The 13685-nt window shown below is 34.4% G+C and overlaps 1 protein-coding gene across 1 annotated transcript in view; it reads left to right on the top strand.

Moving 5' to 3' along the window:
- LOC145259741 (uncharacterized) overlaps window positions 1-13685 on the top strand; it is a 119355-nt gene that overhangs the window by 49333 nt on the left and 56337 nt on the right. The window contains exons 5-8 of the mRNA XM_080117441.1: window positions 985-1199; window positions 4076-4276; window positions 7885-7933; window positions 10404-10565. Coding sequence (XP_079973567.1) covers window positions 985-1199; window positions 4076-4276; window positions 7885-7933; window positions 10404-10565 — 627 coding nt within the window. The remainder of the gene's footprint in view (window positions 1-984; window positions 1200-4075; window positions 4277-7884; window positions 7934-10403; window positions 10566-13685) is intronic.

Genomic DNA, 13685 nt, shown 5'->3' with positions numbered 1-13685 from the left:
AACCTACTTTTAAAAAAAAAAATTTTTTTTATTACATTTTCACCCCAAACAAGGCACATTGCCACTTTGATGTAGGGGACTACTATCAGGGACCTAAGTTGCAGGGGTACTATGTAGGGAGTTTAGCAGCAAGATGTTTGTTCACATTACACTTGAACTTCTGCATGTCAGTACAGTTGGGGAAGCAGGAAACTGGAAGAGAATTTCAAAGTCCTGCAGTTCTGGGGAAGAAGCTATTAGAGTAAAAGGCTTTCTTACATCTAGGGATCTCAACTGTGTAGGGGTGGGACTTCGCTGCTTGTCGGGTTTGTTGGGGGTATTTTCGTCGAAGGGGTACAAGGGCTTGTAATTCGTCAGAGCATCCACCATTAAAATACTTGTAAAACAGGCAGAGGGATGCAACATTTTGTCGGTGTGACAGGGGCTGGAGTTTAGATGACAGTTCAGGACCTATTAGGTTGGTGACTCTCTTTTGGACCCTGTCCAGGAGCGAGAGACTAGTAGCAGATGCACCAGCCCAAATGTGACAGCAGTACTCCATACACGGGCGAATGGTGGCTTTGTAGAGGTACATGATACTTTCAGGCGTAAGTAAATTTCTATCACGATAGAGAGCATAAGGCCTCTGTCGTGAGAACGATTCACTCGTGCGTATTCATGAAACAGCAAACAGATAAAAATCTGATGATTCCCACAAACCAATTTTTTTTATTTTGATCCCTTAGCAGCCCATTTTTCTAGAAGAAAAAAAATTAAAAAGGTTACCACTTGTCATAATACCCTATATACTAAATTTCAAGTCTAAAGATAAAAAATTTGTTGTATATAGGTTGAGAAGTGTCCTCACACACAAACACATTCTCACTATTATAGATATATAGATTACACGGAGGTTTCTATAAGTGTAGTCATTTTGCATTGAAAATATTTTTTAAGTGAAAATAATCATAATATTAATCTATTACAATTCTTTGTATCTTTCAGTCACCGTCAACCGTAACGGACAAATGCAGTAAACCTCCAAGTCTCGCTACCAATACCAGTTTTTCATCTGTTCTTGGAGACGAGGTAAAATCAGAAGCTGCACTCCTGCTGGAATTAGAACAACGTCACCAACAAAGAATGCAACAGCGGCAGATGTCCCCTGCCAGAAATTTTGATCAATTAAGTGACGACCCACTCACAGATATTCTTAATGAGTAAGGAATTTTCTTATATACAGACAGAAAAGAAGTAAATAGACACCGTTATTATCATTAATGATGAACACCGCTTCTGAGGTACTATCCCTCGTCAGGGAGTGTAACTTTGTGTGTCTGAGCTCTGGGGATGTCTTTTGGAAGGGATTTTTTTTATTCTTGTAAAGCACTATACACTCTCTGGTTGTAAATGATAGGCACATCCCCTTCAATAAAGGGATTAATCCTATTCGTAAGCTTGATGAGCCTTTGGTCTGGTTTTAAGCAGCATTAATTCTCTCCAGAGAATTAATTATCTGGACTGAGGGAACTGTTGTGCTGAAATGTAATACTTGTTTAAAAAGAGTGAACATTGCATATATATATATATATTTTTGTCATTTCAACTTTCATAAAGATATAAAACTCAAGAGTATGCTGAGCTGAGTTTCATACGATTGTCAGAAATTCAAATTTCAATTGAAAATCTACTTTCTCGGGGTGAGGAAAAATGAGAGAGAAAGAAAGAAAAGCAGACAAAAGAAGTATGCATAAAAAAAAGAAAATATTATTAGAGTGAAATTTGAAAATTAAAATATTAGATTTCAAGTAAAACCAATGGTATTTACCTGTTGTCATGCTGCTGCAGTATTGAACATATTGAAAAATTACGAAAAATAAAAAAATTAGTCATGAAAACAGATTTCCAAGACAATTGACAAAAATTGACTTTTGCTAAATTTGCCTAAGATTTTCAAAGTTTTCAGAAAATAATTACCTCCCTTGTTACGATACAAACTCTCCTGTGACAATGCAAAAGTATGCAGTTTTGTGAGAAATGATATCTTCTCTTTCTCACAGTGAAGATTCTACTCTTCTTCTGAATTTTTGAGATAAGAATTGATTATTTGGATTATTTGGATTCTTCAGACTACTGTTCTCATCTTGAGTCATATTTTCACATGTGTAACCTCCGACCTTCTTCAGGTGTATCTTGTTGAGATTGAGAATCTTTTTGTCAAACTTGGACACCTTCGCTGAATTTCGAATGGAACACTTCATTTAATCAATGAGGGTTGCATGCTCTTGTTCCATCAGCCATAACTGGCTAGAAGTCCTAAGTAATTTGTAATTGCATCTTTGAGTGTCGCCCACACCGAAGAATTAACCTTCAACCTCCAGAAGAGGACAACATTATAACAGAATTTTATCAAGTACTTTATCCATTATGCTCAGGTTTGGCAAGAACTTCTACCCGGTCATATCTGGTGGACTGAGAGCACGCTACACCCGTGGATTAAATAAACGCACCCATTCGAAAATTCAGTGTCGATTCCTAAGTTCAACAAGATACACCTGAAGAAGGTCGAAGGTTACATCGACCAAAACGTTGTGAAAATAACACTTAAAATGAGAATGGTTGTTGGAAGTATCCAAGTAATACGAATAGTCTCTCGTCTATCGTTACTTTCATGGTAGATGCTCAACTGAACTCCAACTTTTAGTACCCCCTCCTCCTCCAACCATCCTGTGAACCATAAACATCACTTGTTCGAAACAAATAATGGAAAAACCCAAAGTAGAAGGCAGAATTGCACAAAGAATTAAAAAAACTGAGGGATTATTGGTCTCCCTGACAAAGTAATTCACTCCCGTTTGTCCGTTTGTCTGTTCATTTGTTCGCATTTTTCTCTTTTTTTTTTGTTTTTGACATTTTGCACAAATAAATTTTTTGCCAGAATGGATTTTCCAGAATAACTCTGGTTGCACCACTTGGGGCGGGGGGGGGGGGGTATTATAGGGATAAAATTGCCCCAAAATGTTTGTTTGTTTGTTCGCACTTTTATCAATAACTACTCCTTGGATTTTTTTTAAAAATTTTGCACAAACATTAGTCATGGTAAAAGTAAATTTTTTACTCGTGAAGGGGAACCCCACATACCTGGTTTGTTTTTATTCATAATTCGACCGAAACAAACAAAAATAAAGGTGTGTAATATTTTCAGTAAGAAATGTCTTTGTACATACGTGCATGGGGTGTTTATAGGTGCTGGTCTTTCAAACGCTTTCCGCTTCTTTTCATGAAGAAAGTAACATAAGAAAACACGCACTGAGAGTCTTTATGAATGGTTTTATTTAGAGAGAATTTACTTAGGAGAGTGAGACTAATCTTATCTTGGCTATACCCTATTTACTTGCCTCCCCACGAGGGCAGAGTTAGACACAAAGACTGTTTTTAATGTAGGGAAAATCAAGCTCCTCAAAAAGGGGCACTCTGGGTAGGAACAAAAATAAAAAATTGTTTCAGTTAGGAAGGATTTCTCCTCCACTGACTGAGGACAGAAAAGGTGAAGTGTATCATCAGAACAGATACTACACTTTGTTTCTGGCCAGAAGGCCAAGTAAGTTTCTATTTACTTGCCTCCCCACAAGGGCAGAGTTAGACACAAGGTCTGTTTTCAATGTTGGGGAAATCCAGCTTCCCAAAAAGGGGCACTTTGGGTAGGAACAAAAATAAAAATTGTTTCAGTCATGAAGGACCCCTCCTTCACCGACCGAGGACAGAAAGGCGAAGTGCAGTACCACATCACTGATGACCTCATCTTCTATTTTATATTCTAGGGTGCCTCAAATCTATTTGATCTAACCATAAAACTGTTAACTTTTAGAAGGATGCTGTAGTTTGAAAGGAGTTGTGTTTGAAGGCTATATCAATGTGGTTTGTGGGAAACACCGTCGACACTAGTTAGTATATGAAAGAATAATCACAATATTAGAAGGAATCTTCAATAATTTTCAATTATTTTACGTTTATTTTTATTATTTCTATTCATTTTTTCAACAAGTTCTTTTTTTATCATTTATGTATCATTTTTGTTGTTTTATTTTTTTTTCAGTTCTCAGGGTAATTTACGAGAAAAGCATGCGAAGCACCTTTCTGATTTGCGGCTATATTACGAGAAAGAGATCAAAGAATTACGAGATGCTTTGAGCCATACGGAGAGTGTGGGTAATCGAAATGCTTACAAGAAATTGGTTGAAGAAAATTTACTTCTCACCAAGAAATGCCAAGATAAAGAGGAACAACTTTCCAAACAGTAAGTAATTGGTTTTTAATTTCGTTTTTTTTTTTTTGAAATCTTTGTTTGGATTGTAAGATCAGATTTATAAAAATCTGCACTACTTAATGCTGGGAATAAATAAAACTTTTGAATTTAAAACAAATTTGAGTTTTCAATCTAAATGCATATTCAAATTATTTGAATTCTTCAAACTACTTTTCTCATCTTGAGTTTTATTTTTACGTTTTATTCAATGTACTCTTTGACCTTCTTCAAGTGTTTGATACTATAGTGGCCCTGAGGTGAGCTTGAGCCACTAATTGCTGAGAGGGGGGAATAGACAAAGGAACCGGAAATATCCTACAATAGATAGGAAGTAGCAAACAATAACAATAGAAACTTACAGATAAAATAGGGAAAGGCAGCTTTGGAGTGGGCGACCTGAGATACCAATGTAGAGGGGACAGTCGGTTGACAACTAGATGCCCTTGATGGCGGATGGGAGTTGATAACGACAACAGTTGGACAGTTTTTTGAGTTGACTGCGAAACAGAAATAGAGACGAATTGTGACTGACAGACGAACGTAACATCGATAGAACAGAGGGAAGACACACACACACAAGTCCAACCGTCAATTATATGTGAAACATTGGTGTTTTTCTTGTCTTTGTTCCACGATTAATTATATTTCTACTTTTGTGAAACCACGTGTGTTCCTATCGACAGTCGCCAACGAGAAAATGACGATCCGGCCATAAGAGGAATAGTCGAACGAAAAATCTACGATACACCACGTTGGGAGTCGGCGATCTGCCGGGGGCGCACGTCTGGTTACAAGTGTGCTTTGTTGAACTTGGGAATCTATCTGTCAAATTTAGAAATCTACATGGAATTTTGAACAGATAGCTTTATTTTAATCCATAGCTCTAGTGTTAGATTATGCCGGGGCGACATTGTTGCCTTGCTGATAGTTGATTTAGAAAAACCGACTATTATTATTAAAAGTTAAACATGTTAGATAAAAGAACATTATTGTTTGTCGCTATGAACAAAGAAAAATATGTTATAGGTTCGGAATTTGGAATAGGTTAGTAGAACAATAGAATAAAAGAATCAGAAATGCAGCCTGGCGAATTAAGTGTTAAAATACTCAAACAAATAGGTTTTAAAAGTAGCAGGTTGAAAACATGATTCAAAAGTCACATGTTAAAAGATGTGAGTTGAATCATGTTGTAGAAAGCGAATGGTAGAGATATATATAGAAATAGTTGGTGGTCAGTTACAAAAGAGAGACAGAGTTAGAGAGATAGACAGATGGAGAGAGGTGGAGCGTTGGAGATAAGGACGAATAGTCCTGTATGCAGAGTAAAAGCAGAATCTAATATGCGTGCAATCTTCCAATGAGAAAACATTTGGAATAAAAGCTGTTTGAAAATATAACTGGAGACTTCTGGTCATTTCTTTGGAAGGATTGTTCATTTCAGCTTTGGCTGGTTCGTCAACCAAGATCCTAGATGAATAAAGGCAATGTTTTCTTGTTTAGCAAAATGTAATTCCTAGAAAGATGTTCCGTCCCTTTGTTGCAAACGTTACCTGTCACGTGCACACACACACACACACATACACATACACACACAGGTGTGTAAGTGTGGTCAACCGATACTGGCAACGTGTAGTTTCTAATATATGCAAAAATGTTAGTTTTAAAAAATTGGGTGATCACTTTCCTGTAATAATTGTATGTAAATTGAGCACCCACCTTTATGACCACCTATTTTGCTAGGGTGGTGCAGCAATATGCAATGAACTCAGTTTAATGTGCAAAATAATAAATTAATAACATAACAATTTCTTTGCCTAAAAGAGAATGTGGAAAAAATGGTTTTTAAACCGAATTCAGTAGTATTTTTAAAAACGTCAATCTTGCAATAAAAAATTGTGTATGTTTTTCTGTTGATTTGTTTGTGTGTGTATGTGCATGCGCATGTGTGTGAATGCGTGCTCGAGCACCCAACGTACATGTATATAAATATATATGTATATATGTTTACTCACACGCACACTGAATTGTGTACATATACACACACAAGTATGCACGCACGTGTGTTTTTCATGTAACTGCAACATAGTTTGTTTTCAAACCCAAAAGAAGAATACTGTGTTTTCAACATTATCTTCAGTGAGACCCAGGAAAACAAACATAGCATCGTACGACTAGAAAAAAAAGAAATGAAAACATATAATACATATATATAATATGTATATAGTAAATATATGTAATAAATGTTAGGGTTTGTATTCCTTCAGACGTATCTAATACATAATTATTTTATATGTAATAAATATTTATTTTCAATAAAATATTTGTCAACCGAGAACTAGTGTTTGGTAATGTACGCAAGAATGGGATTCTAAGAATAATGGAATCTTCCAAGCACAGTCAATAGGAATAGGCGGACAATGGCTCGGGAGGCATTAGTAATTATGTGTAGGGAGAAGGGAAGGTCATGTTTAGTCTATGTATGGAATAAGCAGTTAAGAGCGGTGAAATACGAACATCGTAGGAAAATGAATGTGTATAAAACAATGTAGTAACGTTGCATAAGATGGGAGTTGAAGGTTTAGACATAATAAATTTGTATATGGCATCTGTTATTGAAAACCTATCATGACATTGACTGAAACGTTTTGAGCATAAGACTCCAGATGAGAACAGTAGTCCAAATAACACAAATTATCAATCCACATCTTAAAAATTTAGAAACAGAAGAATTCCTTAGTTTGCAAAGATGCACCATAAAAAGTCCAAAGATTGGTTGAAACATTGGTAAGATTACATGCATTAATCATGTTTGCAATTTCAAGTTTTGTGGCAATTTAAAAATTTATTTTAACCAAGTAAAATCTAAATTTTTTTTATGTTATTTCTTTGTTATTGATGCATTTTTATTTTCTGTTTATTTGTTTTTTTTATAATTTTTTTTTCTTTTTTGTTATTGATGTACTTTTATTTTATATTTATTTTGTTTTGTCTTTTAAAATTTTCTTTTTTCTTTTTTGTTATTGATGTATTTTTCTTTTATATTTATTTTTTTTTTTTTTTCTTTTTTTTTTTTGTTATTGATGTATTTTTATTTTATATTTATTTTGTTTTTTTTTAATTTTTTTTCTTTTTTGTTATTGATGTATTTTTATTTTCTGTTTATTTTGTTTTTTTTTAAATTTTTTTTCTTTTTTGTGATTGATGCATTTTTATTTTCTGTTTATTTTGTTTTTTTTTAATTTTTTCTTTTTTGTGATTGATGTATTTTTATTTTCTGTTTATTTTGTTTTTTTTAAATTTTTTTTTCTTTTTTGTGATTGATGTATTTTTATTTTCTGTTTATTTTGTTTTTTTTTAATTTTTTTTTCTTTTTTGTGATTGATGTATTTTTATTTTCTGTTTATTTTGTTTTTTTTTAATTTTTTTCTTTTTTGTGATTGATGTATTTTTATTTTCTGTTTATTTTGTTTTTTTAAAAATTTTTTTTCTTTTTTGTGATTGATGTATTTTTATTTTCTGTTTATTTTGTTTTTTTTTAAATTTTTTTTTCTTTTTTGTGATTGATGCATTTTTATTTTCTATTTAATCTGTTTTTACAGAAAAGCCCGTGACTATGAAGAACAAATCCGTACTTACCAGAGCCAATTGGTGAGGACATCTTTTGTTTTACTTATCGTGCTTTATAGTTTCCATTGGGTAGCTTGCCACACATGGACCGGTACATCAACCATGTCTCTCTCTATTGGATAGGGTTCAATCTAATAGTTCTTGCACTATCAGCCAAGCTCCAACTTCTTGCTGCAATGTTTTAATAGAATGTACTCTCACAAACTTGTAACAATAGTGCCTTCTCAGCATAAAAATCTAACCTGACAAGCAGCAAACTCTCACACCTTCACTGTACTATTCCTCTGATGCCTGAGAGCCCTTTATTTTTTCCATTGAACTGCTAGACTTTAGACTTCCCTTTCTGTTTTCTGCTTCCCTAACTGTACAAACATGTAGAAATTTAAGTGTAATGTGAACAGATATCTCGCTGCTCAACTCCCTAGTTAGAATGTTTCTGTAGGTATGTTCCCTAATTCACAGTCACGTTTTATGTTGTCTCAGTGGCAATTTGCCTTTTTTTTTTTTTTGGTGGATATGAGTAAAAAAAGTCAGTTCTTCACATTTTGTGTTGTTTATTAATACCGTAGTATCTTTAATGTATGTGTCTCACAGTTTCTAGATTATAAATTATTCGATCGGGAGATCCTATTTATTAAATAGGAGAATAGAAGGTGATAACACACTACGAACATTAAATTAGTTCATAGATACATCAATTTAATGTTCGTAGTTTGTTATCAACTTCTATTCTCCCTTTTAATAAAATAGGATCTCCTGATTACCAAAGACGCAATTTAAAAAAAAAAATTAAAATAAAAAAAAATGATATTGCTTTTGTATCGTACATAAAACTAAAATACATCTTCTTAACCTTCTAGCGAGGATCCAAGGGTACCGGACGTCCATCCATACAATGGAAATATATCACAAACCCCTATAAGGATATTGGAGATAAACCGTAATAACCAGATATAGTTAGACACGATATTAATTGGATTACTTAGATAAATACTTTTACAGTTTTAACAAAAGGGCTGCAATAATATCGCTGGGTCTCAATTCATGCTGAACGTCCACAGAATGCCCATCAGCAGTATATTACATATGAAAGATGCCACTGTATAAATACAGCATAATTACAAATCGCTGAAGTTAAGCAACAATGAGCCTGGCCAGTACCAGATGGGTGACCATCTGGGAGTACCAGGTGCTTGTCTGTTTAAATGTATGTATGTATGTATGTATGTATGTATGTCTACCTAAAGCAGAAGACCATTACTCGCATTAAGCTAGTCTGCAGTTTAATTTGTTGCTGGCTATCTTGCTCTTGCTTGTTGCTGGATCTCAACATTTTGAACCGAGAGAGAGACTTAGCTGTCGTACAAAGCTAAGACTCTGTAACATCATATTTGTATAGATACTCCCTCAGGCATTTGGGCTCATGGATTTTAAATGTCTGAGGGAGTGGCACTCGTCTGACAAGACGTTGCAATCATCATGTCTACCTAAAACTTTCGACAGAAGCGACGGATTTTCACAAGATCGGTATCATTTTAAAGCTCGACCCTTCGGACGACAAATATTGAACAATTGGCCAAAAACATTAATTCTTTTACCCTCAGCTGTGCACTTTTCTACAGGGAGGGGTCGCTATTTTCACCAAATTTTTCAAAAATCATCCCCTCTTTTCGATTGACTAGCCTTAATTTAAACATTAGTCACTTCCGGTTTGGTGAAGACGTCACATTGTTTTGGGTTTTTTTTTTTTCACTTTCTTTTCCTCCTTCGCGGTACGGGTTTGAGCCTGCCTGCCTACTACCACTTTTTTTTTATTTTGCTCAGCACACACCTCCAAACACCTGGGCAACACCAGGCACCCAGGCTAGTATAATATAAAATATTAATAGATTTTCTTCCAAAAAAACTTGTATTAATAAATAATGTATCAATATGTAATATTATATCTAATATATAAATGGCTATATGTCTATCTGTCTCCATATTTTTAAACTCTATCTCTTCCGAAACTTAAAAGTCACAGAACAGCTCAAGGGGCCTCAAATGACTGGATTTTTTACAGGCTGTTCTTTTATGGGTCTTTAGCTGGTTAAAATTGTTTTTAAGGGGTTAAAAATGGGTCAAAATTAAAAATATCGTAAAACATTTTGTACATTCATCTTAGTTTATTTTTAATTTTTAATCAGTTCATATGCGTGTTGGTACAGTGGTAACGTCACCAGCTTTGAATGCTAGAGTTTTGGTTTCGATTCTACCTGATGGCACCTAAATATTTTTTTTTTACTTTTGAAATCACGACTCTATAATAATATATACGAAATCTGTACAAATTAAAAGATCATATTTAAGTGTATTTTACGCCCGGGCAAAGACGGGTATACGCTAGTATAATATATATATTCATATAATATGTAATTACTTACCTTGCCTTCTTATTAGCAAAACAAGGTCAACGTAAAATGTCATGAATGTTTCTAATCTTTTCTTCCAGAAAACTTATTCGCAACGTTGCACAGAACTGGAGAAACTCCTAAATGATTTCAAGCATCAATTATACCAAGAAACTGCTCACAATCATCGAAAAGAGGCCAGACTAAAAGACCTTGAGACAGACATTCTAAAAAAGAACAAAGCTATTGAAGAAATCGTTAAGGTATGTGAAATGGTAAAACTGATTTAATTTTGGCTGGAAGCATTTTGATTTTTATCAGTCAATTGCTAAATAATTGTAGACAAAAGATTGAAAAATGATGCTATTGAAAATATTTTCATTGTAAAAAAGAAAGTTTGTGCGGGTGAAAGGATATCTTTAGAGCCTAGTCAGGGGTTTTCTCTTGGCATTAAAGCCAACAGAGTATAGACCATTGTTGAAGTAGCTTGTTCCCTAGTGATTGAGAAATGGGTTTGGTTTTGTACCGTTTGAAGGTTTACTTTCTCCTTCGAGAAGGGGTTAGTTTATTACTAATTGCCTGGAGCACCTCTATGAGGAGTGTCGAAAGGGTTGCTCGGGCATTTTTTGCAAGCCAGAGTACTCTTTGTCCTGGGTGCTAGCTCTTCAAATCCCACTTTCTGATCCTTGTGTCACATCATCCCAGCATGGAAAAGGGATAGTGTGTCAAAGGTTTTCCTATTGAAAATAGGGAATAATATTTGGTGCTTGTTAAGAGTCGACAGATCGATTTTTTAAAATATATGATTTTAAGCAAAAACCATAGTACTTACTTGTCATGTCGAAAATAGTAATATATCCCAAAATTATGAAAATTCATTGAGTAGAAAATTATTTATAGTTAAAAGTAATTTTATGTGAACACCTTAAAGATTGCGAATACAAGGGAATACTTATCTCCATTTCCGCCACTTTAATGGCGACCAACATTTTAGCCTTATAGCGATGGACATTTTTTTTACCAAAAACACAATAGCAGTTGTTCTACTCAATGGATTTTCATAATTTTTGGATATATTAATATTTTCTACAGGATAATTAAGTAAGTACTGTTGTTTTTGCTTAAAACCATATATTTAAAAACTCTATTCTATCTTAACAGACAGCTAATATTTAAAACTAGTTGTATCTGCTTACGTTTTTTTTTTTGTGATACTCGTACAGTTTGTGACTACTGCTAAAACCAAGTTTTCATCGAAATCTTCTGTTTATGTAAACAACCAGAAGATGGTGAATGAAAACGACCTGGCATCAGAATTAAAATGAGGTGACGCAGAAAAATAACGAAGCAATAATAATAATATAATGAACACGTACATCAAGTCTGTTGCCAAGGTCGCTGAAAAGATGGTGGGATCCTTCTACCGCTCCAGAAGATATCTCAATACTGATGCAATTCTCTATCTATATAAAAGCCAAGTACGTCCAAGGATGGAGTACTGCTGCCCCATCTGGGCAGGAGCTGCTAAAAACAGCCTATCCTGCCTTGACAGAGTACAAAATAGATTTCGTGGCTTAGTGGGGGATACCCTTTTCTCTACCCTGCAACCTCTCTCTCACAGAAGAGACATTGCGAGCCTATCCTTGTTTTATCGTTATTTCCATGGCAGGTGCTCGTCTGAACTCCAATCTCTGGTCCCCCCTCGCCAATCTTTCACGAAAAACACCCGTCTAGCTGAATCCACTGTGAAAAATTTCCCCCACTCTATATCTGTGCCTAAATCAAAACGTGGATTCCATGAACAAAGCTTCTTTCTTAGAACTGCATGCCTGTGGAACTCTGTTCCGTCTGCCTGCTTCCCACCTGACTACAACTTGGATGTCTTCAAGTCCAACATTTACAAATTCCTAATGAACCGCCCCCTTAAGTAAACACTTCATCAAATCTCCACACTAACGTAATGTACTTGCAATAACCCTTATCCCTGAGTGGCTTCCGGGCCTTGATAAGTGGTGACCACCGTGTAAAAAAAAAACAAAAAAAAAAACAACATATAAAGTCATCGCATGTAAACTTTTATGAAAAAATATTTATTTTTGACAAAGAAAACGAAACAATTATTATTTTTTGTTTGTTTCGATAAATTGTCTTTTTTTGTACTAGCGACGAGGTTAAGGTTAAAAAATGTAAAAAAAAATAAACGCTTTTATTTTTCATATTTTTATGTAATAATATTAAACAAAAAAAAAAATACTCGACTATTTACAACCACTACAAACAATTTCCCCTACTCTCTATCTGTACCTAAATCTAAACGCAGATTCCATGAACAAAGCTTCTTTCCCAGAACTGCCTGCCTGTGGAACACTGTTCCACTGTCTTACTTCCTGGATGAATACAACATGGTACCCTTCAAATCTAATGTAAACCAGTTCTTGTTAAGCCGTTCCCATAAATAATCAAATTCTACCCAATTTACGCTATTAATGATTACTATACTGCCACCTTACATTCATTAACCCTTATCCTCGAGTGGTCTTCGGGCCTTGATAAGTGGTGACTCTCAAGTAAAAAAAAATGAAAGCTGGGGAATAAAAGTTGTATTATAACTTTATTACATAAGCAGAACAATACGGAAAAAAGTTAAGGGGAAAATTAAGAAAAAACTTTCAAAGCTACATGTTTCTCGTCAAAAGAGGAGAAAGGCCAGAATTATACAAAGTGCAAATATAGAAAAAACGGTACTTGTACAGTTTAATCAAGACATTAAAAAATGAAAATATTGAAAAAAGGTTATATTGTACATATCCGTTGCGGACTGAAGATCTCTGAAAAAAAATTTCATTTAATTTGATTGAGTAGTTTTTTTTTTTTACAGCGGAAAAATGTTCTTATGAGAGCACGCTGAAGTCAGCCATTATGAAATTTGTTGAACACGCCATGGGGAGATAACACCATGTAAAGTGCAGACATTCCCTCCCCATCTTTAATACTAGCTTTTCTTCCTAAAAATCGAACCTTTTGCTTGGTATCAGAACAAATTGTTTTTCGCTGTAAAAAAAAAAACTTGATTAAATTGAGTAAAAATTTTTTTCGGAGAACTTTGTTCCATAACGGATGCGTGCAATATAACCTTTTTTTGATATTTTCATTTTTTAATGTTTCGATTAAACTGTACAAGTGCCAAAAAAACTGGCTTAATGACATTTAGAAATGAAATGAGAATGAAGGAATCGAATGAATGGTAAATAATAATTAAGTAAATCGGAAGGTTAGTATTTTTTTTTTATTACATTTTCACCCGAAACAAGGCACATTGCCACTTTGGTGTCGGGGGCTACTATCAGGGGCGACAACTACTAGGGTACTATGTAGGGATTTGG

The sequence above is a fragment of the Euprymna scolopes genome, chromosome 35 (assembly GCF_053919585.1).
Source record: "Euprymna scolopes isolate OS-2025 chromosome 35, ASM5391958v1, whole genome shotgun sequence".
Classification (NCBI taxonomy): Eukaryota; Metazoa; Mollusca; class Cephalopoda; order Sepiida; family Sepiolidae; genus Euprymna; species Euprymna scolopes.
This window is presented reverse-complemented; position numbering and strand designations above follow the sequence as displayed.